Below are 24,302 nucleotides of genomic sequence, written 5' to 3' on the forward strand. Positions count from 1 at the left end.
GACTTTAGGACTTAAAACCTACTCAGCTCTGCCAATGCGGCATGGAAGCAAGCATAAATGGATATATGAACAGATGTGTCCTGTGTCAACACAACTTGACTTACAAAAACAGGCTGAGGACTAGACCTGGCCTACAGGTGGTAACCTTGGCCTCGACCCTCCAGGCATCGTTGGGCTTTGCCTAACCCATGCTATCAGTCTATGTGAGGTTTTAGTTAGAACGAACAATACAAGGTGATGCTAGTAGGCTGCCCGATCCTGGCAGCTCCAGCGTCCTAATCATGAAAGGTGGATCTAAGTGCCCTTTAGCGGTCAGTCATGAGGCCTGAGATAGGGTCACTGGTTCTGTTCTGCTCACTACCATTTCCCTATTTCCCCCCAACTAATTAAGTGACGTGAATAAAAATGAAGAGCTGAGCATGGTAGATGGCGCCTGACACCCCAGCATATGGAAGGTAGAGGCAGAAGGATAGGGAACAGCTTGGGCTACATGTGACTGGGCCACCAAAAACAAATGGACAGACAGCCAAAACCTAACAACCCAAAAGTTCTCTCTCTCTCTCTCTCTCTCTCTCTCTCTCTCTCTCTCTCTCTCTCTCTCTCTCTCTCTCTCTCTCTCTCTCTCACACACACACACACACACACACACAAAAGAAAAAAGAAAAAAAAAAGGAAAAACAATCTCCCGAGGGCTGTGCCATGGCACTCTTGGCACTTGTTCATTTTGTGGGCCGTATATATGAAAAGTCAGAAGAATTAGAAAAGAGTTGATGGTCCCATTGTCTCTCCAAACCCTGGGTCACTGGACTAATGAGTCTTGTTTGTAATGTCTTCTATTGGTGTCTCTAACCTATCTTCTCATTTAATTATTGAGACAAATAACCCTCTTCTATGAGTATAGACTATCATGCAGTAATTTTAATTTTAAAATTTATGTGTGTGTATGTGTGTGTGTGTGTGTGTGTGTGTGTGTGTGTGTGTATACCTGCTTGTCTATCATGCACCATATGCATGCAGTGCCTGTGGAGGCCAGAAGAGGGTACGCAGTAGTTGTATGCAGCCTTACAGGGATGCTGGGAACTGAACCCAGGTCCTTTGTAAGAGCAGCCAATGCTCTTAACCACTGAGCCATCTCTCCAGCCCCTCAAGTAAATAGTTTTAAATCCTTACATCCAAATTATTTTGGAAGAGAACTAGTCCCTGTCCCATGACCACTTTTAATTGGTCTGGTGTGCATGTCAATTACTAATATTTTTTTTTTAAAAAGGCCAGTGATCCTAATACATGGTCAGGCTTGAGGACACAGTGATACAGCATGTGCCATAGAAAGCCTGAGACGACTGGGCAAATCTCTCCTTGGAGGAAGCGTAGAAAGACTATGACAAGTCCTGGAACACTCACTTAGGACATGGTGAGCTGCCAGGTTAAGTGTTTATACAGCACAGGCCAAGGGTGGCAGGCAGGCGCCTGGCACAAGAGCCTATACATGGTCAGATTCTGAAGCGGAAGTGAGTCCAGCAATCCCCGCTTCAATCATCATTGTCTCCAACCCCTGTCCTCACCTTAGATCCCATGTACAGCGCCTGGATTTCATGGTGTCGGTTGGTGGTCAGCTCTCCGTAGAAGTGGGAGGTGAGGTAGTTGGCCAAGAAGTGTGAAGTGGTTAGGCTAGGGTGCTGGTCAAGGGACCTCTCTGTGACCTCAAGGCACATGGTGCGATCAGGGATGCGTTGCAGGAGCTGCAGCAGAGGGTAGGGAAAGAGGTGAGCCCTGCAGAACTCTCAGGTCAGCCTCTTTTGGTGGGAGAAGATAACATTTAGGTTCCTTTATTTGGGGCTAATTATCTTTCTCCACTCATTTGTTGCCACCCCATACTTAACCAATGTGCTGTGGCTTTGACAGGACCCAGACGCTCCATCTGGCACTAAGGTAGACGTAGGTACCTAGCTCAAAATGAGTGTAAGTGGTTCCTGCAGCATGGAAGGGGCAGGTCTGCCATCGTCAAGACTTTGTATAGGATTCAGGAGGAAAGAGGGCACCTGAGAGGACTAGCCTCGCCCCTCCCCTGATGAAAACTGTAGAGACTCAGAGCTTACTTGAAGAGCCTTTTCATGTTCTCTTCTTTCCAGCAGGTGGAGAAGATGTTTGTGGTGCAGACTGATCAGATGTTCCCTTGGAATGGAGTACAGATGGCCCCACTCCTCACATAGTTCATACTCCTGGAAGGAAACACACGCTGTCAATCAACTCCTTTCAGTTATTAATGGTCGGGGCTGAGAGTTGGCTCAGCAATAAGAGCACTGCTCCTCTTCCAGAGGACTTAGGTTCAACTCCCAGCACTTACGTGGCAGATCACAAGATTCCAGGTACTCTCACACAGACGTACATGAAGGCAAAACATCAATGCACATAAAATAAAAATAAATAAATCTTTAAAATAATTAAATTTTTTTTTTTTGAGATAGAGTTTCTCTGTGTAGCTTTGTAGCCTGTCGTGGAACTTGCTCTGTAGACCAAGCTGGCCTCGAACTCACAGAGATCCAAAAGGTGTGTTCCACTACTGCCCAGCTTAACATTCTTTTTGTTGTTGTTCCTGTTCCTGTTCCTGTTTTTTGAGACAGGGTCTCTCTCTTATGTTGCTCTGGCTGTCCTGGAATTCACTCTGTAGACCAGGCTGGCCTTGAACTCGAATAGAACCACCTGCCTCTGTCTCCGGAGTGATGGGATTAAAGGTGTGTGCCGCCATATCCAGCGTCATAACATTGTCTAGGATCCCTCTCTATGCCTCTGCCCTGGTCTGCCTTCTGGGTCAGGTGCCCTGTCTGACTCTGAGCTAAGCTTTGTCACTTGATATTTTATATCAGAATCACCTCAGATGCACCTTACATTGCCTTTCCCCCTAAAATGTGAGTCACTCAAGGGCAACAACTAAGCTTAATTATCTTTGTCTCATTTAGCACAGTGCCCACCAACATTCTAAATGTTTCCTGAATGACAGTTCGAATGCGCCTCTACGTTTTGAATTATGATGCATCGGCTTCTTAAAAGGCAGATACATTTCTATTAGTGCCAAAATGGTCACTAAACACAGGAAAGAGATTCTCACTAATGAGCAGTCATGGAAATGCAACTTGGATCACACACACACACACACACACACACACACACACACACACACACACACACACACACACTGGACAATATAAAGAGTTGGCAAGGACATGGAGAAATTGGAAATTGAGTGAGAATTGACATCTGATTTGATGAGACTTGATCCTAGTAAAAAGGGATGCTCATGATTGCTGTGGATATCGTTGTATATAAATAAAACACTGATGGCCAGTGACCAGGCAGGAAGTATAGGTGGGACAAAGAGAGAGGAGAATTGGGGAAACAGGAAGAAGAGGGGAGAGACACTGCAGCCACCGCCAGGACAAGCAACATGTGAAGACGCCAGGAAGCCACCAGCCACGTGGCAAGGTATAGATTTATAGAAATGGGTTACTTTAAGATAAAAGAACAGTTAGCAAGAAGCCTGCCACGGCCATACAGTTTATAAGTGATATAAGCGTCTGAGTGATTATTTTATATGTGGATTGTGGGACTGCGGGGCTTGGGGAACCTGGAGAGAAGCCCTCCAGCAACACATGATGAACAGCAATTCCATGTGTAGGAACATTCCACTCACAGTGTAGAAAATCTCACACAAGAATGCCATGGTGATGGCATTATCCTATCTTCCTGTGTTTTGGCAAATCTCACAATTAAAAGAAGGAAAGATGATATTGTAGTTATAAAAACCTGTGGATATTGGTACCTGCAAAGGACTCTATCCACACAACCAGCTAAAGAGCTAATACAGTTCAGGAAGGAAGATAAACCAATGCTGGAAAATGTTACCTGTGCTTCCAGAATCATGTTCATGACAGACAATGGGTCTTCGGTACAGCAGCTCCTCAGGGTCTGCCAGTCACACCACACTGGGGGATCCTGCAAACCTAAGACCTAGGGAAAGACAGGCAAACCCATAAGCCACCTGGCAACTTCTGCCTCCGTGAACATGTCATCCGCACATCCACGGAAGCGCCATCCCCCGAGCTGTCCCAGAGTCAAGCTGTCTGAACGTTCCAGGAAAGTGGGGGAAGAAAGCAGAAGGGGGAAGGTTGTTTGGTGACAATAAACCTCTTCAGAAGTAAAAATGGGGGACAGTCTGACCGGCAGCTAGGACAGAAGTTCTCACTGGTGAGGACAGTTCTCTGAGGCTCAAAGCCTGTCCAGCCTCCTTATGTTCCCTCTCATCTGTCCCAAGTTTCTCCACCTCAGCGCTCTACCCAAGGAGTTCTTCCAGCCTGAATGTTCCGTGAGTCATCTTTCCCACAGCATTTTAGCTTAGTATGAAAACTGTTCAAGAGGCACAGGAAGGAAACCTTTCCCCTCACTGTGCTCACCTTGCCTGGCGAGCCACAGGCTCTGTTCCAGGCCACAGGGGAAGGTTCGCATATGTCGTACACTGGTTAGGCAGCCAGACCTCCCAAGTCTCTCTCCCTGAGCTTCATCAGCTTGCACAGCACACACCCCACAAGAATCTTTCACTGTTGAAAGACTCAAAACGGCTCTAGAAATTTAGCTGAGCTTTAGGATAATCTCTAAGAACAGACACGATGAAAGCAGGATTTACACAGAGCTCTCCCATGCATGGGAAAATACCTTTGTGAACTGTGCAGCAGCATCCCAACGTTCATTTTATTGCTATCCTTCCTCGATGCAAATGTATTTAAAATAGTAAGAGTAATAACGCAGAGCTAGATAAAAGGTCTCCTTTCATTCATTTAAGGACAGAAGCCTGATGCAGAGGAAAAGCCCAGCCTACATTTCCTGTTTCTTACAATACCCCATCCTAAGAGAATGGGCTGCGGGGAAGGCGGGTAAGAGGCGCATCTTCTACCCTTGTCGCCACAGCCTGTACCTTCTGATAGACCCGCAGCTCCGCCAGCTTCCTCTGCAGCTCAGATTTCAGTTCTCCTTGGACAGCCATGTCTGAAACACAGTAGGCCAGGATCTCCAGGCATGACTCCAGGGGCCACCTGTCCACGAACCGCAGGGCCAGCTGACTTCTCAGAGACGCATCCTTCACAGGAAACAGGTATTGCCAACCTTCCTTGTCTGTAAGACAAAACAATGTTCAGCGACCCCGCCCTGAAGGAGCTTAAAGACCCCCAATTACTTAAGAGGGCTTTGTTCTATCTTATGACCCAGGAGCTTGCCGGGGGGGGGGGGGGGGGGGGGGCAATCCTTGTGACTATAACTAGGTCTTATACCTGGAATATTACATGACAGGAAGAAACCCTCTACTCCTAGTACTTCTTTATGCAAACCTATCACAGTCACGGTACTTTCTGAAGGAAGAGAAGGAGGGAAGGACAAAGGAAAGGGGGGGAGGGGAGGGGAGGGGAAGAGAAGAGAGGAGAGATGCTTCCCACATTTTTTTCCTGCTGCGCATTGGTACCCTTGCAAATTCATCTTGTCAGTAAAGCGTGAGTGTTCCCTGCAATTTCCACTCTGCATCCTATATAAAAGTTACTGGAGTAAATGAGCCTCATTCCCTAAATATCCTGTCACTAGGTGGCTCTCTCTCTCTTTCCCACACTCATTCATAAATCTGATCTTGGAGACACAAAAAGATAGAGCCCAAGCAATTAATATCATACAGCTCTTCTACTGGATTTCTTAACCTTCGTGGGGGGCGTTCTCCTTTCAAAGAGCGTCTCTGCCTCTACTACAAAGCTACCCTGTACACACACCTGTCTATTGCTCTCTCTAGTGGAGGAAGATGGCTCATTGATTTTCTATTTTGATTATACATGAAAATCTTGCGTGTGTGTGTGTGTGTGTGTGTGTGTGTGTGTGTGTGTGTGTACATGTGGAGGTCAGAGGTTGATGTTGGGTATCTTCTATTGGTCTCCACCATAGTTTTTATTTTTATTTATTTTATTTTATTATTATTATTTTATTTTCAGAGCTGAGGCCTGAACCCAGGGCCTTGTGCTTGCTAGGCAAGTGCTCTACCACTGAGCTAAATCCTCAACCCCTGATCTCTGCCATAGTTTTTAAACAATCTCATTTATTATTGTGTGTGTGATATGTGTGCATGTTAGTACAGGTGCACACACGCCATGGTGGAGGTCAGCCTTGGGAGTTGGCTCTCTCCTACTTTTCTGTCGGTTCTGGGGATCAAACTGAGATCACCAGGCTTGTGTGGCAAGCACTTTTAGCAGCTGGCCAGTTAGTCCCCAGGATCTACTTGTCTCTGTCTCCTAAGTAAGTACTGGGGTTACAAACGTGTGCTGGACCACAGCTGGCTCTTCCGTGGGTGCTGGGGATCCAAACTCAGGTCCTCGTGCTCCAGCAGCAAGCACTTTGCCCACCCTGCCATCTCCCTAGCCCCTTTTGTTTTGAGACAGGCTGGCCTCCAACTTCCTATCCTCCTGCCTCAGCTTCCCAAGTGCTGGGCTATCAGCACTGACCACCAGGCCAGCTCATGGTTCATTAGCATGTGGATGCTGCAGTCCTTCACGCTGTCCTGGCAGCATGGCGTAGCTGGAACAAAGGTCATGTGACCTATAAAGCACTCTGCAGAAAAAGACTGCTAACTTCTCTTCTTCAGTCACCACTTAATTGAACTCCATCCTGGACCTCTGAAGGCAGGACGTGGGTTGTCATTTATATATCTGACAATCATTCTGATACGCAGGATTGGAAAGGCTGAAACTGGTCCTAGACACCCATTCTAAGTCACACAGGCTTGGGTTCTCGACTCCACTCTATTCACGATCCCGGGTAAATTTTCTAACCCCTCCAATCTTTAGTCTAGTCCCAGGAAAGAGAGATCATGGTGACAGAGTCACTCTCCCTAGAGCCCCTGTGAAGACTAAATGTGCTCCTGACACAGTGAGGGAGGCGGAGCGCCCTGCTTACCACATGCTGTAGCACAGCTCAGCACCGCGTCCCTCACACGGCTCAGGTCGTCCAGGTCTCGCCCATACACTTCAATAAGCTGAAGGGCCCGTGGCCAATCTCTGGCCACCAAAGCTGCCTCAAAGGCCTCGGTTAGTACATCCAGGGCCACAGGAGAGTGCAGGCCCAGAAGTACAGTGGAGAGACTGGCCTGTCCACAGAGACTGGCTGCTAGACTCTGTCCCGGCTCGGAGGCTTGGTGCAGAGGCTCCCAGGCAGCCAGGAGGGCAGCCTCAAACACAGGAAACTGTTCCAGAAGGTGCTCACACTCCTGGACTACCTTCTCTGCAGTCAGAGGTGCCTCCCTGCGACCACGCAATTCCTTCCAAGACAGGCTAGGCTTGCTGACCTTTGTCCCTCGGGAGGCCCGCAGGCAGGCCACTGTGGCCAGAATCTTTGAGCGAGACTTAAGGAAGGCCAAGGCAGAGGAGGTGAAGGCTGGGAGTGATGAGTCCTTGGGGGAGGAACAAGACTTTCTCTCTGACGAGGGATTCTTGCTTGGTCCAGGGGAGTCCAGCACAGAGACGGGCAGGCCGTCCAGAAGGTGAGAGGCGTGCTCCTGAGCCAGCATGCCCAGCTGGGTCAGAAGGGATGAGGCCTGCTGGCTTTGCCGAGAAGGGCAAAGAGTAAGGGGCTCACAGCAGCAGCTGACAATGACCTGGGGCACACTTAGGCTGAGACCTTCCTGGGCAAGAAGGGCTGCCAACCTGGAGGAAAGGAAGCAGAAGGCACGTGAGGCCTGAACACATTGGCATCATTGGCAATCTTACAAATGCATTCATTCATTCATTCTAGACCAGGTCGTGTTGGGTAGTCCTGGCCGGCCTCATCATTCATTCATTCTAGACCAGGTCGTGTTGGGTAGTCCTGGCCGGCCTCAAACTTAGTGCCTTTACTTCCCAAGTGCTGGGCTTCAGGCAGGTGTCCTCACATAGCAAAGAGAAATAAAGGCAGTTGATCAATCCCTCTGAATAATAATATAACAGGCAGTTATTTCACCAGACATACTACTCAGCTCCATATCACTTCATAATCTGAGAGATCTGTCCACAGCCCTCTATAGGGAGGTGATTTTTCTATAAGTATAAAGCATTATATGACATAATTTATCCCATCTCAGCAGATCATGGAGCCTTCTGGTCTATTGCACATGTAACCACTTTTCATCTGTACAACCAAGAGTCAGGATAAATTTCCTACATGGATTGCTAGGTTAAAAGACCTATCAATTTGTTTAATTTTTTTTTTTTTTTTTTGAGACAAGGTTTCTCTGTGAAGCTCTGGCTATGCTAGAACTCGCTCTGTAGCCCAGGCTGGCCTAGAACTCAGAGATCCACCTGCCTCTGCCTCCCAAGCGCTGGGATTAAAGGGGTGCCCCACCTCTGCCTACAAATACCACACAAAATAATAGATTTAATTATGGTGTTTTCATAGTTAGCTTTTGTAGACCATCCTCTTTGACTTGTCTTCTCTATCTGCTGATTCCCAACCCTTTCAACTTTAGTAGGTCCCTCCCTCCTCCTTCTCTCTCTCCTCCTCCTCTTCTTCTTTTGGGTTTTTCAAGACAAGGTTTCTCTGTATATTCCTGGCTGTCCTGGAACTCACTCTGAAGACCAGGTTGGCCTTGAACTCAGAGATCTATCTGCCTCTGACTCCTGAGTGTTAGGATTAAGGGCCCATCACAAAAACCTCTTCTTCCCATCTTGTCCCCTTTCTAGTTTTATGATCTATGATCATACATATATACTATTACCTATAACACTAACACACACACACACACACACACACACACACATTTTAAAAGCTAGGATCTGTACATGGAGAGAATATGTTTTATTTGTCTGAATCTGTTTTGTGTTATTAAATAAGATAATTTGAGATTCATCCATTTTCCTGCAAATTTCATTTTTCTTTACAGAGAATTGGCTTCCATTGTGCACATGTAGCACATTTTCATGGTCCATTCACTTCTTGATGAATACCTCAGCTGATTTCATTTCGCTGTTAACTGTGAATAGGTCAGCAACAAACACCACAGTGTTAAGTCTCTCTGTGGTGGGATAGAGAACGCTCTATGCACGGGAGTGGTGTAGTGAGGTCATATGGCAGTCCCATTTTTAGCTCTTGGAGAAACCTCCACAACTGATTCCCACAGTGGCTGTTCCGGTTTATCCTCCCACCAGGACTGAACAGGCTCCTGTCTTCCCACATGCTCACCAGAATTTGCTGTCATATAGCAGATCTATGATAGTAGACTAGGGTGAGATGGACCCTCAAAGGAGTTCTAATTTGCAATTGCCTGATGGTGAAGGATGTTGACTACTTTTACAAATATTTATTGGTCATTTGTGATCAATTTGTAATCTTAATAGATACTGAGAAGATGATCTGCCATGGTAGTTATAGCAACTTTTATACTTTACCAGCAATGCCTGAGGATGGTTATTTTTCTATAGCCTACATGGCCATTGTTGCTGAACCTCTGGCTTTTGCTCATCTGTGAGTGAAGATTCACCATTAGCCTCCTACCTATAACACACACTAACAGTGGCAAGAGAGTCAAAAGATAGAAGCATGTTGAAATTTTTTTTCTTTTGGTTTTTCGAGACAGGGTTTTGCTGTGTAACTTTGGAGCATGTTGAATTTTTTTTTTTTTTTTTTTTTTAAGATTTATTACATATACAATATTCTGCCTGCATGTATTCCTGCAGGCCAGAAGAGGGCATCAGATCTCACTACAGGTGGTTGTGAGCCACCATGTGGTTGCTGGGAATTGAACTCAGGACCTCTGGAAGAGCAGCCAGTGCTCTTAACCTCTGAGCCATCTCTCCAGCCCCGGAGCATGTTGAATTTTAATATACTATAAAAGAGTAAAAGCACCACAGGTGACACCTACCTGTCTGGAGGAACTTGTCTCTCAAGCAGGAGATGGGACACCAGTTGGGAAGAGCTCTGCTGCAGGAGAACAAAGGGATTTCCAACCTTGGCCTCCACGTTATCTGAGAAAGTAAAGAAAGGGTCTTTTTTGTCCTGCTGGGTTGCAACCGCTCAGGGATCCGTCTCAGAGAACAGATTAGTCACATTGTGAATGGCAACGATGACAACGTGAAGATCCCTTCTGTGGATTCACAGTAGGTTAAAGGTACCTGGATACAAGTTTATTTACATCTTACAGTGCTAAAGACTTCCAATCCAGCAAACTTCAGTGGCCAGTCTAACTACAGACAGCATGCAGCGCTCACTCCAACCTGACTGAAATTGAAGTTGACAGCTTGAGCATCCTGTCTCCGCAACACTTGGGACTAGACGTGTTTCGGCTCCTGGACTGTTTGCATGCACAGATTAGGGTATCGAGGGATAGGATCTAAGTCTAAACACTGATGTTTCATTTACATCTTATATACAGAACCCAAAGGTAAGATTAGACAGTATTTTCATACATCTGTATTTTAACTATGAATTGTCAAATCATTTATGGCATCAGGTTGGTGGTTAAAAAGGTTTGGGATCTGGAAAAATTTAAGATTTCAGATTTTTTATCCATCTACTTGGAACTTGCTAAGAACTCAAAGAATCTGAGACTCAAGTCAAAGGTTTGATTTTTCTGCTGGACTCTCAGATCTATGATGGAGCCCAGGTCTGACAGATTTTTTGTTCTGTTTTGTTACAGGGTATTGCACAGCCCAGGCTGGCCTGGGGCTCCTGATCCTTCTGCCTCTGCCCCGAGTGTGGGGATTATACGTGTGTACCACCGCACCTGGCTTCAAGGACATTTTTTGAGGCACCGATTCCGTGAAACGTTATTGAGGACTTCCATGTGCTGTATAATTTTACTTAACACAAAGATGCAAAATACAGACAGATGAGTAAGAGAATGCTACAAGTCTGGTACCCTTAGTTATTGTGTGCCTAGAGTGAGCTTCTTAAGGAAGCATGCCCCCTCTTCCTTTCCCTAAATAACTGCCCGATGAGTCCGTATGTGTTCTCACTACTTACCAGGGTCAGAGCTCAAACTCCGAAGAAGGACTGCAGCCAGGGTGCTGCAGTAGCTGAAGAAGGCTCCCACATAGTCAGCCTGCCCGCTGCCTGCCAGCACCTGCTTCCCCAGGGTCTTCTGGAGGAGCTGACTTTGGACGTGCACAGGGTGGGCCTCTGCCTCGGGGGCCTTCTGGGCCGCCTGCTCCACTAGGGAAGTGAGTGGGGTACTCTTGGGCTCTGAGAGGAATGGGGGAGGGTGGGGGAAGAGACAGGGCTTTAGACTCTGCTTCTAGCTTTGGGTTCATTTCTAAAATTAAATATTTATTTTATTTTTTATTCTTATATAGGTGCATGTGTATGTGGATTTGGGGTTCCTGCAGAGGCCAGAGGATGCAGGACCCAGTGGAGCTAGAATTATAGTTGTATGTGAGCCACACAATGTGGGTGCCGGGAACTAAATTTGGGTCTCTGGAAGAGCAGCAAGTAGTCTTAACCACTGAGCCATCTCTCCGGCCCCTCAGCTTTGGGTCAGCTTTTGATCCAATGTAGGAACTGAGCTTCCTACAGAGTGCACTGGGTTTCTATGGGACATAGGTGACTATGTGAGCCCCCCACTTAGAAGGTGGATAGACAAAACAAAACAGACAATTCAGCCACGTGGGCAAGCGATCTCAGCCAGGAATAGCCTGGAGTCTAAAGCCATCAGACTATACAGTTGTTTTACCCTGTTCGGGGTGAAGCAGCTTTATGAAGAACACTTTCGGGGAGGGTTGACCAATACCAACTAACTACCAGCTGGGTATGTTTTTCACCAGCAGTGAAAAAAATGTACCTGCTAGCGAGAGTGTTAAGTATCCTTTCAAGTGAGAGTTGGGGAAGAGGGAAGTGCGCTTCTGAATGTGTCTTGTTTAGCTAGAAAGGGCCGACCAAGCCCAGCGCCAGAGTGCAGAGTCTCTGCTCCAAAATGCTCATACATCCTCAGCTGTCTCACCTCCCTCGCTCAGTTCTTCGGTTTATCTGTCCCCGTGCAGGCAGACCTGTACCTGGTAGCTCTAGTGCCTCTCGCAGTGACTGGAGAGCCTGATCCAGTTGCTGGGAAAGGCTGGTCTGGCTGGCCACACAGTCCTCGGTGAGGCTGGGCCAGCATGTCTGAAGCAGCTCGGAGATGCTGCATCGTGGGGCGCCTCCTCCCCTTTCTTCTAGGGTCTCTATGGAAAACATGTGAGAAAGGAAGAGGAAAAAAAGGTCTGTTGATGCACTATTCCAAGTCCAGGAAAAACAAAATTGGAAGACGAGGTGGTGTAGTAAAGCATCTCACCAGGTTTCGCTTGTCCCGTTAAGGTAAGTGGATAATTGAGAATCTTATTAATTTGCTGAAGGACCACAGGAAAACCTCGAATACCATCGGGATGGAGGACAACCTGGTCTAGGCGTCGACCTGAAATTGAAGAAGGCAGAGGGATGCTGGAAGAAATGGATTTCCAGAGGTGGATGCCCAGCTCCTCGTGTAACTTGATCTTTTCTAAGAGTAAGTGTGAGGTACACACTGTGTCACTTTGGGTGACAACGGGCAGAGCTGGTGTACGCCATGCCTGAGCTTCCAGGACTGCCTCGGCCATCAACGGCAGATTCAGAATCTCTGGCATTTCTGTGGCACTTGTTGACCAAAGCCAAGGGACACTTGCTGTGGATTTGCCTTCCGACTGTCTTCAGCCATGGACCTGAGCTGGAATCAGATTTCTATTTTCTAATCGCCCAGGTAGATCATCATACCCGATTCCTCTAGGCCAGTGGTTCCCAACCTTCCTCACGCTGCGACCCTTTAACATAGCTCCTCATGTTGTGGTGACCTCTAACCATAAAACTAATTCATTGCTACGTCATAACTGTAATTTTGCTACTGTTATGAATTATAATGTGAATGTCTGTGTTTTCTGATGGTCTTAGGTGACCCCTGTGAAAAGGTTGTACGATCTCAAAGGGGTTGCGACCCACAGGTTGAGAACCTCAGCTCCTAGGACATTTCCCTTTACCCTGGTTTGCAGAGTCATGGCAGTCCCAGGCGAGGGTCAAGGCCAGGCGAGGGTCAAGGCCTTCACCCAGGAGGGGACTGCAGTATAATGGCACTCATTCACTTGTCCCTTGGTTTTTGTACGCTAACAGATCGAACCCAGGGCTCAAGCATGCTACACCCCCACCCACCCATTTGTAGCATCCTTGAAAGCATGTTTCTTTCCTTCTTCTTCTTCTTCTTTTTTTTTTTCAGAGACAGGATTTCTCTGTGTAGTTTTGGTGCCTGTCCTGGATCTTGCTCTGTAGACCAGGCTGGCCTCGAACTCACAGAGAAGCCTGGCTCTGCCTCCCAAGGGCTGGGATTAAAGGCGTGCGCCACCGCCACCCTGCCCTCTTGGTTGGTGGGTTTCTTTGTAGCGTCTTCCTACCACGTGCCACTGCACTTCTCTCCTAGTGCTCCTCCTCTCTCGACTCCTGTTGTGGAGCCTTCTTCCTCCCTGCCAGCCTAGCTGTCCTGGGACCTCCCTGCTGAGTGTGTGTCTCTTCCTTCAATTTTATGATAAATTAGAAAAGCATTTCCTCGAGTGACTGCAGACTGCTGTCTATGAATATGAGCCGCCCAACATTTGTATTTATGCCATTAGGATGAGGGCATCAATAATGTTTAATTCTTTCTTTTACTCTCTCCACAACTTCTTCAGGTTTGCTGAGCTCATCGCTACAGCTGATATGAATGAGTGAATGGATGGATGGATGGATGGATGGGTAGATGGATGGATGGATAGGAATGGAGAGAGGTGAACGACACCCACTTACCCCGGCTCTCCAGGCTGCTGCTCAGTCGCCGCTCGGCTGTCTCTAGGAGCTGTTTGCAGGTCTTCCAGAGCTGGCACTGGCAGCAAGCCAGGTCAAAGGCAGCCATGGCAGGGGGACTGAGGTCTTCCAGAACTTCTCTAAGAGGAGTGGTGGGCTCCGTCAGAGCAGCATTTATCCAAAAATCTTCCTGGAGTGTGGGGATGAGGTCTTCGGAGGGGCTGAGGAGCTTGTCAGTCACGTCGGAGATGGAGTAAAACACCATTCCTGGACATGGCAGCGGGGAAGAGCAAAAAGCAAGGGTTACGGTGAGTCTAGCTACCACCGTAGTGTGAGGAGTAGTTTGTCTGGGGTTCTTGTGCACAGGATCTCTGCACACACTAACACTTTCACTAGGGCCTGCTCTGACAGAATCAAAACAAAGGTAAGAAAAAAAGGCCACAATAAACCCGGGAGGTAGCAGTGAAGGAGCGCTTCTTCCCAACAGGATCTGATGCAGGCGAGAAAGACGCGGAGAGGGTAGAGCAAGTGGAAACACTCTATAAACAAACACATCGCTAAGAAAGCAGAGTAGACAGCATTACTGCTGTAAGAGCCCCTTTCTAGCAAAGCCATTGAAAAGATGTGCAGGAGTATGTTGTAAAGAGGGGCTGGGGAGAGGCCAGTGTCAGCTCAGTGGGTAATGGCCCCTGCTGAGCAAGCATGAGGACCTGGCTATGTATTTTAAGTAGGCCTGGAAAGTTTCTGGAAGCATTTGTAAGGGGGGACACATGATGGTAACCTGATACATGGGGCCTGGGGGGCAACGGGAGGGGTGAGAACGTGGCACAGAGAAAGAAGAGGAGGCAGCTGTTGGAGTGGGCTGCCGCAGCTGGGAACTGACAGGTGGTCCCCAGGCCACAAACATTAACCAGCGGCTTTTCACTTCAGGAACGGCCAAGTAATAAATACACTTTACCACTGAATAACTGCAAGAGAAAGGAACAACTCATAACAGTCCTCTAATGCCCCAGTGAGGGATCCCAAAATGCACTGGGCCAACACTCTTGCTCTTTAACTTAAGTTGGGTAGGATAAGCAGGATTGGCTTGAGTGACAGGCCTGTGGCCACCTAGTCAGGGAGGCTGGGGACAGCTAGGAGACTGCTTGGAATGTGTCGGGATCGCTGGCTTTGGGGACAGGTGTCCTGCTTTCCGTCTCTGGCGACTTCCCATGACGATTTGGGTGGTTTCTTCCCTTCCGCCACCACCCCAGCCACCTCTCCATCTCTGACGTCAGCGTGGAAGACCGACCTGCCGCTGCGGCGCTGCCAATGGCTTGCAGAGTGGAGCGCCCACTGCCAGTGCGCCGAACGGCGTTGTTACCCGCATCCGAATTCTGGTTTTCAATCTTGTGCTCGACCCGGGCCAGTTCCTGGATCACCTCTTGGTAACGCTCTACAAACATCAGCTCCCCGGCACTCGGGGAGGACTTGAGGTTGAACATGAACACCACCTGTCACGAGAAAGGGAGGGGTGTGGTGGCGGTGGTGGGTCCACATAGTCTGGGAACATCTCGTGATAGGATGCCGGGCCGATTCAGGAGACCATGGTCCCAAGATGGCCATTTTAGAGCATCAGGGAGTTTTTCCTTTAGAGACACAGTTTTTTCGGTGTAGCACTGGCTGTCCTAGAACACACTATGTAAACCAGGGCAGCCTGGATCCACCTGCCTCTGCTTCCCAAGCGCTGGGATTAAAGGAATGCGCCACTCACTACACCCAGCTAGCACTGAATGTTAAGAAGAGACCAACTACAAAACAGCTCATAAAAGTCCATAAATAAATCACCAAAGGTCAGAAGGAAATAGCAAATGTTGCCGGTGACTTCAGAGGAGAAACCTATAGGAAATACACAAACAAGAACATTTTCTTCCTGACCAGGAATTTAAGCAACTGATACTGTTTTAGTTGTTGTGATGAAACACCATGACCAAAGCAGCTTGGGCAGGAAAGGGTTTATTTGGCTTCACTTCCACATCGTATTCCATCACTGAAGGAAGTCAGGGCAGGAACTCACACAGGGCAGGAACCTGGAGGCAGGAGCTGATGCAGACAGAGGCCATGGAGGGGTTCTGCCTACTGGCTTGCTCAGCCTGCTCTCTTATAGAATCCAGGACCACTAGTCCAGGGGTGGTACCACCCACAATGGGCTGGGCCCTCCCCCATCAATCACTAATTTAAAAGCCCTACAGGCTTGCCTACAGCTCGATCCTATGGAGGCATTTTCTCAGTTGAGGCTCCCTCGTCTCTGACGATTCTAACTTGTGTCCAGTTGACACAAACCAGCACAGATGCTATTTAATACCTAACACACTAACAAAGTGTAAGAATAAACCCTCCAGGGGTGTGCCACAACCGCCGGGGATAGTTTGGGAATCTTTTAAATGTTAAAAATGTATTTTTAAAAACATTTTTAAAATAATTACGTTTATTTATTTATTTATTTGGATGGAATGTGTGTGGGTACATGAGTACCACAGTACGCATGTGGAAGTCAGAGAGGAACCTGCAGGAGTTAATTCTCTCCTCCAACCATGTGGGTGCCAGGGGTCAAATTCAGGTTTTCAGGCTGGGTGGCAAGTGCCTGTTCCCACCGAGACATTTTACTTGCCCTAAAATGTGTTTTGATTTAGTAATTTAGGTGAGACCCCTTTTCTTCCCCTCCCATCCTCCCACTCCACCCCTTTGTTGAGGCGGGCTCTTATTCTATAGCCCAGGTTGGCCTCAAATTCACAGCAATCCTCCTGCTTCAGTACTGGGCTTACCAGTGTGAGCCACCATACCCAGCCTATGAGAACTTTCCGTACAGAAATAATTTCAAAGGCTTTACCCATAAGGGTGATCATGTTTCCAGAGCATTATTATAATGCTGAAAATAATCTGTGTGTTGGACAGAAAGAAAATGACTTAAATGTGATGATGATCATTGGAAAGATATTGGCCAAAAATACACATCTCTAACATTGGTTGCTTCTTTTTTTTTTCCATTTTGGTTTTTCAGGACAGGGTTTCTCTGTGCAGCTCTAGCTGTCCTGGATGGAACTCACTCTGTAGACCAGGCTGGCCTTGAACTCAGAGATCCGCCTGCCTCTCTCTCCTAAGTGCTGGGATTAAAAGCATGTGTCACCACCACCTGGCTTACGTAGGTTATTTCTATATGATAGCGTTAAAACTAATTTTATTTTCTTGTTAATACTGTTTGTAATACGTAGAACTTGTTTCGTAACTAGGTTAAAAAAATAAAGCGCGCACACCACACCCACACCAAGGTTTAAGGAAAGGAAGACAAATGCGTGGTGTTTAGGGGAGAAAGGACCATGCAAACTGCTAGTTGTTCAGCTTGAAGAAAGGCTGGGAAGCAGCAGCAGCAGCAATAGAACAATGGGACCGGGATCCGTTTTGGACCCAGGAGTTAACTCACTGTAAAGCCCAGCACATGTGAGAGCCTTGGTTCAGGTCTCAGCACGGCAGAAACAACATCAAAGGAAAGCGTGTGGTGGGGGGATCCCCTGCCTTGTCCAGAGAATCCTCATCATGCAAGCAGGAACTCTAAAGGGAACAGGGGGAGTTAAGGAAAGACCATCTTAGCATGGAGATTTCCCCCAGGTCTACTTAATACCTGGAGTCGCGCCATAGAAAATTCTAACCTAGATGTTCAGGGACCGGCATTAAGTTTCAAAAAACTCTTGGAGCGTTTGAAGCACAGAAGAGTGGTACTTAATGCTATTGAGATTCAACAACACAGGATTCCTGCATTTCTCATGGCTCCTGTATAATCTTCTTAACCTTACTATGAGTGGGGGATGCAAGAATTATACTGAGCTACAACTGTCCACAGAGGATCAAGGCTCAGAGAGCTTGAGACGTTCTGACCGCTATTCCAGGGTTGTTTTCCCTGCATCCTACGGCACTCCAGTTTGCTAGCCCTGATGCTGTATGCTGAACTGAACTGCCGTTCTGTGTACTACCAAGAGCTATCACATTATGATTTTTTTTTTAAAAAAGATTTATTTATTATGTCTACAGCATGTATGACTGCAGGCCAGAAGAGGGCACCAGATCTCATTACAGATGGTTGTGAGCCACCATGTGGTTTCTGGGAATTGAACTCAGGACCTCTGGAGGAGCAGCAAGTACCCTTAACCTCTGAGCCATCTCTCCAGCCCCACATTAGGATTTTTTAACTATATAGAAACACAGATATGATCACAGGAGTATGAAGAAAGAAACAGAAGTTTCCCTGTTTGGAGGTGGTGACATTGTGGTTATTTTATTTTGTTAAAATGCTGCTTGTATTAAGAACACAAATAACGCTGGGCGGTGGTGGCGCACGCCTTTAATCCTAACACTCAGGAGGCAGAGCCAGGCCTCTGTGAGTTCGAGGCCAGCCGGGTCTACAGAGTGCGATCCAGGACAGGCACCAAAACTACACAGAGAAACCCTGTCTCAAAAAAAAAAAAAAAAAAAAAAAACCAAAAAACCAAACAAAACAAACCAAAAAACCAAAAAACCAAAAACCCCACAAATAACTCAATGTCTCTCAACCCGAAGTACCAAGCACTGAGCCTGCACATTTTTTTCTGCTCAGTGTGACCCCCAGCAAGCCCTCTCAAGTACCTTTGGGGTCCCATGCATGTTTAGCTTTCCCGGAGGCCCAATATGCCAGCCCATCAGGGGCTGACTTGGCACACTTTACCACGACAAGTCTCCCTTTACCTGACGGGCTTCTGCCAGGTTCCCCCTGAGGATACAGGACGCCAGCAGGGACTCCGGTGGGGAGAACATCATGGGGATGATTGAACTCTGAGGCTGGGGCTGTGACCGGCTGTCCAGCTCCACCTGCCCGGACACAGCACTCAGACTGCCTTCTGTGGGGTGTAAGAACATTGGACAGTCAGGAGAAAACAGGGAGCTGTCACCTCCCTCCTCACGCCTACGTTTCCTCTGAAAGATCTGTAAATGGGTCTTGGTTTTTGTTTAAACGAAGGGTAGAGATTTATTACCATTACAGGGACCAACTACCTCCCTTGACTAGCCACCTGCTTCTCTCTGCTGCTGCTGGGTAAGTTAACTGAGAGAGAAAAAGCCTTTACTCTTTTCCCGGCTGGCATCCGCTCCGTTGTCTACAGAATGAACCTGGAACAGAGGTTCTGTTCTGGTGTTCACACCGCAGGGGACGGCGAGTCTGGACGGGGCAGAGCTGCCTACAGTCAGTGGCAGGGTGGGACCCACATACCTGAAGTGCTGGTGCTCAGCTCGCTGCTTGTGTTCTCCAGGGACGGTGGGTTGGAGCCTCTTTCCCGGCCATCTAGAGGTACAAGAGTGAAATTCGGTCACCAACTCCTTATAGTGTGTAAACTGCAAAGCCGGCCTACGCGCCGAGATCTGGGTAGACTGAGGATAAAGGGTGACCACGGCAAGGATGGACGGCAGGTACGATGTGGTCCCGGAGCTCTCTGGGTAGCAGTCTATACCAGCGGTTTTTACCATGTGGGGGTCTCAGAGTCCTCAGAGCTAGTGATCACCATCTGCTAAGTATTAGCAATGGCTTCGTAAAATAAAAGCACAACTAATCATGACTAGAAAACAGTAGGGCGCAAAGAGGAGTCATGACGTTTTCTGACATAGGTGGGTGACAAAGGCCACCCTGGTTAAACCCAGGAGAAGCGGTTCAGCATCAGCTTTCCTAATGCTGAGACTTGCCAATGGAGGCTGGGGGTCCCTTAGCGTGGCCTTGTGGAGGCTGTATCACCAGTCAAGGGAGTAGTCCCCTTGGCCTGCTGCTGAGGCTGCTCTGAGGAAAAGGAAATGGAATGCATGTTCTGGGGCTGGATGACTCAGGTGGATGCAAACTCGGCCCGTGTCCCAAACCAATCAACTGGGCGGCTTCACGTAGTTTTCCCAGGTTTCTCTCATGGTGTCCCTCACCTCACCCAGAGTGTTTATAGCGTGCGTGCGTGCGTGCGTGCGTGCGTGCGTGCGTGTGTGTGTGTGTGTGTGTGTGTGCGTGTGGTGTTATTACGCATATGTGAAGGGATATGCATGTTGTGTTGTGTGGGAAACTTCTGGATGGCTAGGTAAGAAACTGTTACGTCCTGACTTGGGAAGGGGTGGGACTAGGAGGACCTTCCACTTTTGTTACGTTGACTGTGTGCTCTGCCTAGAGGGACATTAGACAAGCGCCAGTATGCCTCTTTGCCAGGTGTATGAGGACAAGATTTGAGGAGAGAGAGTTTTGTGGATCACCTGTCCGGGTCCTTCTAGTCCGACGACCTCGGCGGAGACTAGAGTACCTTGTGGCAATGGGCCGGTATCTTCGGGAGGGCTGCTCTTCTGGAATAGCAAACACAGGCACGGTGACCAGCTGTGATGTGGCACCTTGTGGAAACGGGCAGGGGCAGTCTTCACTAAGCTCTGAGAGGTCATAGTCCCTGGATTAGGGTGTGGCTCCCACGTGCCTGCCCCTTGCCCAGGTTGCCAGGACTTTTCTCCTTTCCTACTTTCTAGACCTTCTAGTTCTGTCTTCCTCCTCTCACCTGAGCCCTGGTTGCTTGTTACCACCTTGTACCGCCACTGGGCCTCAGAGAGAACCTTCGAGAACCGGTGCAGGCGGCCCTGCAGTCCATCCCTGCCTGCGGCGGAACAGCTCTGGCCTTCTAGCAGCTTCGTCTCCTCGGGCGTGCTACGGCTGCTGATCTCATCGAGCTGCTCCTGAATAAGGCCGAGGAACGCTCCCATTGCAAACTCGTCAGCCAGGAATCCACTCAGGCCACTAGTAAAGTGCTTTAGGTCCAAGAAGCTGTGCTTAGGAGGCCCTGGCGAACTGTCTTTTGGCTCTGCCTTTGGACAACTTGGCATTGTGTGAACAAGGCTCCTGGGCCCCCCCAGGGAACCCCGCTCTGACCTCCTCTCAGGAGGGGCTATGTGCTGAGGACTCTCTGACGGAGACCTCAAACCCAAGGAGCCTTTCCCCTCAGTGTCCTCCTCCTCGGCATAGTCCTCCGGCAGGTGAGGCTCTGGGTGAAGGTCGGCAGAGGTAACGAGGAGCAAAGAGAAGATGTTTTCGAGAATTTCCAGGCACAGAGAGTCGGGGATACTGCGTAAATACTGTCGGCATCTGGCCAGGTACGTTGGGAAGAGATGGGAAGCACCTAAGGAGGATGAATAGAGAAGAGGCCAGAGGAAGAGAAGAGAGAGGGAAACATTAAAAAGCATAGCCCACTGAACACGCCCTGTGTTTCTGCTCTTCAGTTGTGACATTATTCCTTACCGTATTTCAGTTCTAGGAATGAAGGTAACATGGACTCCTTACCCCTCAATTCTGTTTTCACCTCCTGTTACTATAACAACAACCTCAGGCTACCTAGGTTTCTTAAACATTTGATATTCCACAAGGGTGTGGTAGCACAATTCTGATCCCAGTATTCAGGAGGCTGAGGCAGGAGGATTGCCACAAGTTTAAGGCCAACCTGAGCTACAGAATGAAACTCTGCCATAAAAAAGAAGGTGCTGGGGCGATGGCTTAGCAGTTAAGAGCAATGGCTGCTCGTCCAGAGGACCTGGGTTTGATTCCCAGTGCCCACTTGATGGCTCATAACCTCTGCAACTCCAGTTTTAAGGAGATCTGATGTTGTGTTCTGGCCTCCGTGGAAAGCGGGCATGGACATGGTGCACAGACATACATGCAGGCAAAACACCTACGTGTATTTAAAAAAAAATCTAAAAAATAAATTTAAAAGAAGAGAAGGAGAAGGAGGAAGCAGAATTAAGCATGGTATTTCAGGACTGTTATCCCAGTGTTTGGGAGGCTTAAGAGTTTGAGGCCAAGCCGGGCGGTGGTGGCGCACGCCTTTAATCCCAGCACTCGGGAGGCAGAGCCAGGCGGATCTCTGTGAGTTCGAGGCCAGCCTGGGCTACCAAGTGAGTTCCAGGAAAGGCGCAAAGCTACACAGAGAAACCCTGTCTCGAAAAACCAAAACAAAAAAAAAAAAAAAAAAAAAAAAAAAAAAAAAAAAAAAAAAAAAAGAGTTTGAGGCCAAGCCAGGCTACATCAATTTCTATTTGTATGACACAGTACAACTTGGAAGGAAGGGAAAAGGGAAAAAAAAAATTGTAAGTATTTTCTATTTGGAGTACTGTTTCTCAAAACAAAGCTTCAATTTATATATCACATATATAAATGCACTTATTAATCTATTAACTTATGTATTTCATGAATGTGGGTGTTTTATCTGCATGTACATCTGGACATCAGAAGAGGGCATCAGATTCCATGGGACCACAGTTACAGATGACTATAAACTGCCAGGTAGGTGCTAGATGTTGAACTCAGGACAGGAAGAGCAGACAGGGCTCTCTCTCTTTTTTTTCCCTCTGTGTAGCCCTGGCTGTCCTGGAACTCACTCTGTAGACCAGGCTAGCCTCAAACTCAGAGATCCAGCTGCCTCTGCCTCCTGAGCCAGTGCTCCATCTCTCCAGCCCCCGGAATGCTATTCTTACCATGGTGTCTAGTTACACAAAGGGAAACATTTGGCAAATACTATGCCAGATGATCAGAGTAAGATCCGTTAAGATGTAAGCAGGTCCCTTTGATGCAGAGGATAAGATCAGTCCTGTGTGCTTTCAAATCAAGGGCGCTCCATCCTGGAAGGGAATGGTGACCACACAGAGCGGTCACGGGGGAAGGTGTCTGCATAAGCCAGGGACAGGGAAGCTCTGTACCTGCGGAGGGGAGGCAATCATTGCCTGGTTCCACCACGGCCAGGTCCTCGGAGGCGCCGTCTCTGCAGTCCTGGCATTGAGCGTGCTGATGTGAGTTCACACAGAGGGCGTAGACGGCATACTTCATGGCACAGAAGCCCTGGTAGAGGGTCAGGCTCTGACGCTGGCTCAGGTGCTCAGGGACTGAGGCATCCTGGGTACCTGAAGCCGAGAAACAGGCAGAACGTCACAGTTCACCTTTTCAGGCAGGAGCAGCAAGCATGGCTGAGGGAAAGGGGGTTGATCTGTAGTTCTTGTAGTTCTTAGCGTCCTGTGCGTCTGACCTGCAACTTCCCAGGCCTCTCCCCTAGTCAGTACCAGCTGTCCTCTTTGCTTTTCTGCACCAGTCTGCCTTCTCTATGATGCATGGCCTCCATTACCTGGGCACTAACTTATACTCCATATGGTTTGGACCCCAGCCATGGTCCTGTTACTGTTACATGGCCCTTTTTCAAAGTCAAGTCCCAAGCTCCAGGTATATCTCAATGGATTTAACATGGCCAAATGTCAAATACATCATTGGAAGCCTTTGATACTTGTAGGTGGGAATCAGAATTCTAGTTCTTCTAGGAAATTTGCCAAACAAGTTGCCTATCTTTCTGGAGGTGGGGTGGGGAGAAAAGGAAAAAAAAAAAGAAAGAAAAAGGAATGTGGAAACACCGGTTTGTGGTTTGTCCTTTTGAAAAGCAAATCAAAACAACATCTCCCTACTGGAAACATCTGCTCTCACCTGAGAAAGGTCCCTGACCTGTGGGACACACTGTGAGGACACTATGGCCAACTCACCATGTTCTCGCTGGAGGTCCTTAGCTGGCACCTTCTGTAAGAGCTTGAGGACTTCTTCCTCTCCGAGGGCTGGAAGGTTGGTCAGGTGGTGGAGAGAGTAGAGCACTGAGTGACTGTCTCCGCCATGTAAGTGACATAAGAGCTCTCTCTTTGGTATGAGGCTGCTGAAACAGAAAGTTGGAAGGATGGACAGGAAGGCAGTTTTTATTACTGCCCTGTAAGAGACAACTCTGTTTCCTCTTGTTCTTCTTCTCTGGCCTATAATATTCCACGCTTCACTTTCTCAAACTATATTTTACTAGGTCTAGGATAAAAGGTAACAAGTTAGCTGCTTGTCTAGAAAGGATCTAGGAAGGGCCTTTCTAACCAGTGGAGTCTACGAAGGGCCCGAAGATCCCAAGATCCTAAGGTCTATTCTCTCTGTAGCTCTGAAACAGGCTTTCTACTCACTCCTCCTGCTACTTTCTAAGCACTGGTGAGAAGCAGAAGGAACAAAACGGAAACTCAGATCTAGGCTACGGCAGGTCTCACTACGGAACCTTGGCTGGCCTGGCACTCGCTCTGTAGACCAGGCCGGCTGTCAACTCCCAGAGATCTGCCTGCCTCTGTCCCCCAGGGGCTGAGATTAAAAGTGTGAGCCACCATGAGTGGCCCTTAGCGTCCCACATTCAAAGCAAGAATCGCGTCTGTATCTACTTCACCGGAATGTTGTAAGGGGCTTAGAACAAGGCCTGACCTATAGTACATGCCTAGTGATGGTGAGCTGTTGTTCTTTCAGATGCCAAATTATCCTTTGGCTGTGACGTGATGGTCACAGATGGAAGCTAATCATTACTTGTGTTTCCTCCAATCCCTGGTTTAACGGATGGAACAGTCATTTCAACATTATCAATTTTTTT

At 48.0% G+C, this 24,302-nt stretch overlaps 1 protein-coding gene across 12 annotated transcripts in view; it reads right to left on the minus strand.

The window, feature by feature from the left end:
- Zfyve26 (zinc finger FYVE-type containing 26) overlaps window positions 1-24,302 on the minus strand; it is a 65,901-nt gene that overhangs the window by 30,213 nt on the left and 11,386 nt on the right. For 9 of the 12 annotated variants that reach the window (XM_076550949.1, XM_076550947.1, XM_076550945.1 and 6 more), the window contains exons 9-25: window positions 23,404-23,567; window positions 22,579-22,779; window positions 20,394-21,008; window positions 20,104-20,190; window positions 19,094-19,165; window positions 18,574-18,725; window positions 15,110-15,311; window positions 13,822-14,085; window positions 12,311-12,430; window positions 12,036-12,200; window positions 11,011-11,229; window positions 9,911-10,013; window positions 6,976-7,721; window positions 4,967-5,163; window positions 3,901-4,005; window positions 2,097-2,219; window positions 1,563-1,739 (exon numbers count right to left, since the gene is read on the minus strand). In XM_076550949.1, coding sequence (XP_076407064.1) covers window positions 1,563-1,739; window positions 2,097-2,219; window positions 3,901-4,005; window positions 4,967-5,163; window positions 6,976-7,721; window positions 9,911-10,013; window positions 11,011-11,229; window positions 12,036-12,200; window positions 12,311-12,430; window positions 13,822-14,085; window positions 15,110-15,311; window positions 18,574-18,725; window positions 19,094-19,165; window positions 20,104-20,190; window positions 20,394-21,008; window positions 22,579-22,779; window positions 23,404-23,567 — 3,712 coding nt within the window. The remainder of the gene's footprint in view (window positions 1-1,562; window positions 1,740-2,096; window positions 2,220-3,900; window positions 4,006-4,966; window positions 5,164-6,975; window positions 7,722-9,910; window positions 10,014-11,010; window positions 11,230-12,035; window positions 12,201-12,310; window positions 12,431-13,821; window positions 14,086-15,109; window positions 15,312-18,573; window positions 18,726-19,093; window positions 19,166-20,103; window positions 20,191-20,393; window positions 21,009-22,578; window positions 22,780-23,403; window positions 23,568-24,302) is intronic. The other 3 variants (XM_076550948.1, XM_076550939.1, XM_076550946.1) reach the window with 1 other exon arrangement.

This window comes from Peromyscus maniculatus, chromosome 14 (genome assembly GCF_049852395.1).
Source record: "Peromyscus maniculatus bairdii isolate BWxNUB_F1_BW_parent chromosome 14, HU_Pman_BW_mat_3.1, whole genome shotgun sequence".
NCBI lineage: Eukaryota > Metazoa > Chordata > Mammalia > Rodentia > Cricetidae > Peromyscus > Peromyscus maniculatus.